General features: G+C 37.9%; 1 protein-coding gene across 3 annotated transcripts; it reads right to left on the minus strand.

Annotated features, from left to right (window-relative positions):
• Positions 1–573: 573 nt before the first annotated feature.
• On the minus strand, positions 574–2,474 carry LOC116212922 (CASP-like protein 5B2). Of its 3 annotated transcripts, none has more exons than XM_031547675.1 (5): positions 2,239–2,473; positions 1,913–2,077; positions 1,573–1,753; positions 1,099–1,231; positions 600–1,008 (listed from the first exon to the last, which is right to left on the minus strand). In XM_031547675.1, the coding sequence occupies exons 3-5, from the start codon at positions 1,749–1,751 to the stop codon at positions 805–807; spliced, it is 516 nt and encodes a 171-aa protein (XP_031403535.1). In that variant the 5' UTR covers positions 1,752–1,753; positions 1,913–2,077; positions 2,239–2,473; the 3' UTR covers positions 600–804. The 3 variants fall into 3 exon arrangements, with proteins under 3 accessions (XP_031403537.1, XP_031403535.1, XP_031403534.1); XM_031547674.1 differs by having other exon boundaries at positions 1,913–2,128; XM_031547677.1 differs by lacking the exon at positions 1,913–2,077 and having other exon boundaries at positions 574–1,008; positions 2,239–2,474.
• Between the last annotated feature and the right edge of the window lie 700 nt (positions 2,475–3,174).

Genomic DNA, 3,174 nt, shown 5'->3' on the forward strand with positions numbered 1-3,174 from the left:
TTTTTTTATTATTAGAGCCAATTGAATTAACACATTAGTCAAATTAAGACCTAAAAACAAACTAAGCCCCGAAAGATCCTTCAAGGCGAAGAATGCCTAACTGATTAAGTCCTAATTAAGTTGACTCTAACATGGTATTTAGCCCCCAACGAATGCCAATTCAAACATAAATTAATCAAATAGCCACTACGTAACCCTTTTAAACCCCCACGATCGGTCAAACTAACTGAGCCCCAAATTCACTCTAAGTCATCTGAGTTATCATTTTCAACCATGGCAACCCAAATCAGATATAATCAAACTCCTAGCTAGGCCAACTACTCAATCAAACACATCCCCCAATGGCCGAAATAATCACCCCTATAATACTACCTAATCCCCACTCGGCCAGTTTAGATTAACTAGTCCTACGAAGTGTATATATAATCAAGCCTGGTGCATGACAGGAAAAGCTGAGGCGATCGGCGAACGTATGTACATGCATGGATTTGTCTAACTCTAGACTGATCTTATGGGCCTCTCATCTCTTCCTCACAGGCATAAACACTCCAAAGAGAACGGAAAGATTGAAAATACACAAAAGATTGCATAACACTCCAGATTGAAACACACAAATACATAAAAAGATTGCATTACAGTCCAGATTGAAACACACAAATACATAAAATATTGCATAATCCAGATTGAAACACACGCATAAAAGACTGCACAACACTCCAGACTGAAACACACAAACTCTTAGTTAAAACAAACAGTACTCCTAAGGGCCCTTCGCACTTTCCGATCCATGCAATAGCTCACAAATCAAGCAAGTTTCTTGTAAAGTATAACAACAGTTGCATTGGCCGAGAAGCTCAGACAGACCGTCGACAACCAAGCGAATATCACAGCAATACCGTACTCAAAGCAGGGGAGATCCTCAACTGAGCACACTGGGAAGTCGTACACAATATAAGTGAGGATCCCTGAAGAGGAGCTTGCCGCAGTCACCGATAGGAACCAAGCAACCTAATTATTTTCAAACTGAAATTATTAGATTCCGAGTTTGAAAATTAATTATAGGAAAAGAAATTTTCATAGACTGAAGGAGTTACGTACCAAATTAACCGGAACTATAAACCTAATAGCTGCCAGACCTTGAAGATCCAATTGCTGCCTCAACGCGTACTTGTCGAGGCATGCAGAGATGAAACTCCACAGGATAATGAAACCGTTTGCATACACTAAGTAGCTGTATTAATAAAAAGGATGCATGAGAACAATATCATTTTATTACACTATGGAATCACTGACGTCATTGATTGATCGGTGATCCCAGCTTTCTAATAAAGTAGTGCATTAGAATATTTGAGCTAAAAATTCATTCAATTCATTCATGTGAAAAGAAATGCACATCATAACATATCATAACACCACTGATGTAATATTTGAAAATTGTACCTTTTTATCAATTGTCATGTTCATTCGGCTGTCTAATTAATTTGAGAATCTATTCACATGCTTTACTTTGGACTGCATATCTCCCTAGTTATTTACTGATTATTTTGGTGAACGAGGCAGAATATGTTTTACCTGTAAGGTATGAACTTCTTGTACTCTTTGGCACCAACCATGACATAGAGTGAGGCAGCAGCGAACACGAGCTGCCCCACTCTAAAGGATAGCCCAATCCTGGTTCCAGGTCCGCCCACAATGTTAACCATCTGCCGATCTTTTTTTTCTTGGTAAACCTCTGAAACAACCATCTGCATATCTGCATATATAATTTAAAAAAAAAGTCCGATAATACAAGTAATTTCCGATGTAATTTCATCATATATTAAAGTTGTGTTTGATAACTCAAATTAAATTTTCAGTACTTAATTGAGTTCAGCTTGTTTGAAAATATAAAAGAAACATATTTGCAAATCACTTTTTTTTTTTGGGCGGGGAGGGCAAACGGCTGACGAAGGCGGTGGTGGCCAGGATCGGAGGAAGTCGAAGAGGATGATGGGTTGTTCTGGCTTCGGAGCTTCTCTGTGGGACAGCCTGAAACCTGATAAGTCAGTTCCAGGTCTCCCTCGGTGATGTTCCCGGCCTGTGGCAGGTTCAATTATCCCTTGCTGCTTCAGTTCCTTGAAGCCTTTCACTTTATACATTTTGCCAGTAGTGAAAGTTGTCGGAGATTCTTTCTCGTTCAAAAATCATCAAACACAGCAAGAGATCAAGAGAGAGAGGGAGAGTGAGAGAGGAGGTCACCTCAGAGAAGATCCGGATAGAGAAGCTCCACAGTGAAGAGAACGATGCTGCGGGAAAGCAGAGCAACTCAGACAGACAAGAGTTTCTTTCGATATGTTCGATCGCCTTCGGCTTCCTTCTTTCTTCCTATTAGTGAGTGATGAAGTGAGCAGAGTTCGGAGAGCAGAGGAACTCAGACAGAACAGAGTTTCTTTCTATTATTATTCTACTATTTCTGGTTCCAACCGTGTTTTAATTGTCCTCCCGACCTTCCCGCCAAAATTGGCAACTCTCACTCTATCTCGCCCTCCCGTTAAGCATATATCATTTTTCCTTTTATAATATTTCCAGCGGTTCCCCTCAACTTTTACATAATTTGCAAATCTATCCTTTTTCAATTTCGGAACGGTAGCTCGGCCAGCCACTAGAGCATCGACGAGGTCGCCGGCGAGTCAAAGGTAACATGGACTTGGGTTTATTATCTTCCAAATATGGGAGTTGTATTTACTCAAAATTGGGAAGATAACTTTTTTCACATCTTCTTTTTCTTTTACACCATAATATTCTTGTTCTAATTTTCTATTTTTAATTCATAATTTGCTTTATGTTCTTAGTTTGGAAAACTCTCCTACTTTTTTACCGTAACATTTTTGAGTAATACTTTTTTTACCGAAATTGTTTTTACCTAATTTCAGTGAGAGATTTCAATTTTGGCAATTAATATATTATTTAAATTCCTTAATTATATTTCTTTCTTTAGAACCAGTAATGAGAATCAAATTATGTAAAATTGTAAGTATTAGGTACTAGGCCTATGGGCCTCTCTTGTAATATAAAAAAAATTGTAATTATTAGGTAATTAATCCTTTTCTCTTTACTTAGTAAAAAATCGTTCTCTCTTTATCATCCTCTATTATGTCTTTAACATAGACAGTAAATATAGACATATCTATAATC

The sequence above is a fragment of the Punica granatum genome, chromosome 7, assembly GCF_007655135.1.
Source record: "Punica granatum isolate Tunisia-2019 chromosome 7, ASM765513v2, whole genome shotgun sequence".
In the NCBI taxonomy this organism is placed as follows: domain Eukaryota; kingdom Viridiplantae; phylum Streptophyta; class Magnoliopsida; order Myrtales; family Lythraceae; genus Punica; species Punica granatum.

Coding starts and splice junctions, on each gene's coding strand:
- LOC116212922 (XM_031547677.1), bottom strand. CDS start 1,751: ATGCAGATGGTTGTTTCAGAGGTTTACCAAGAAAAAAAAGATCGGCAG. Junction 1,232..1,572: donor AAGAAGTTCATACCTTACAG/GTAAAACATATT, acceptor TTATTAATACAG/CTACTTAGTGTATGCAAACG. Junction 1,009..1,098: donor TTATAGTTCCGGTTAATTTG/GTACGTAACTCC, acceptor GAAAATAATTAG/GTTGCTTGGTTCCTATCGGT.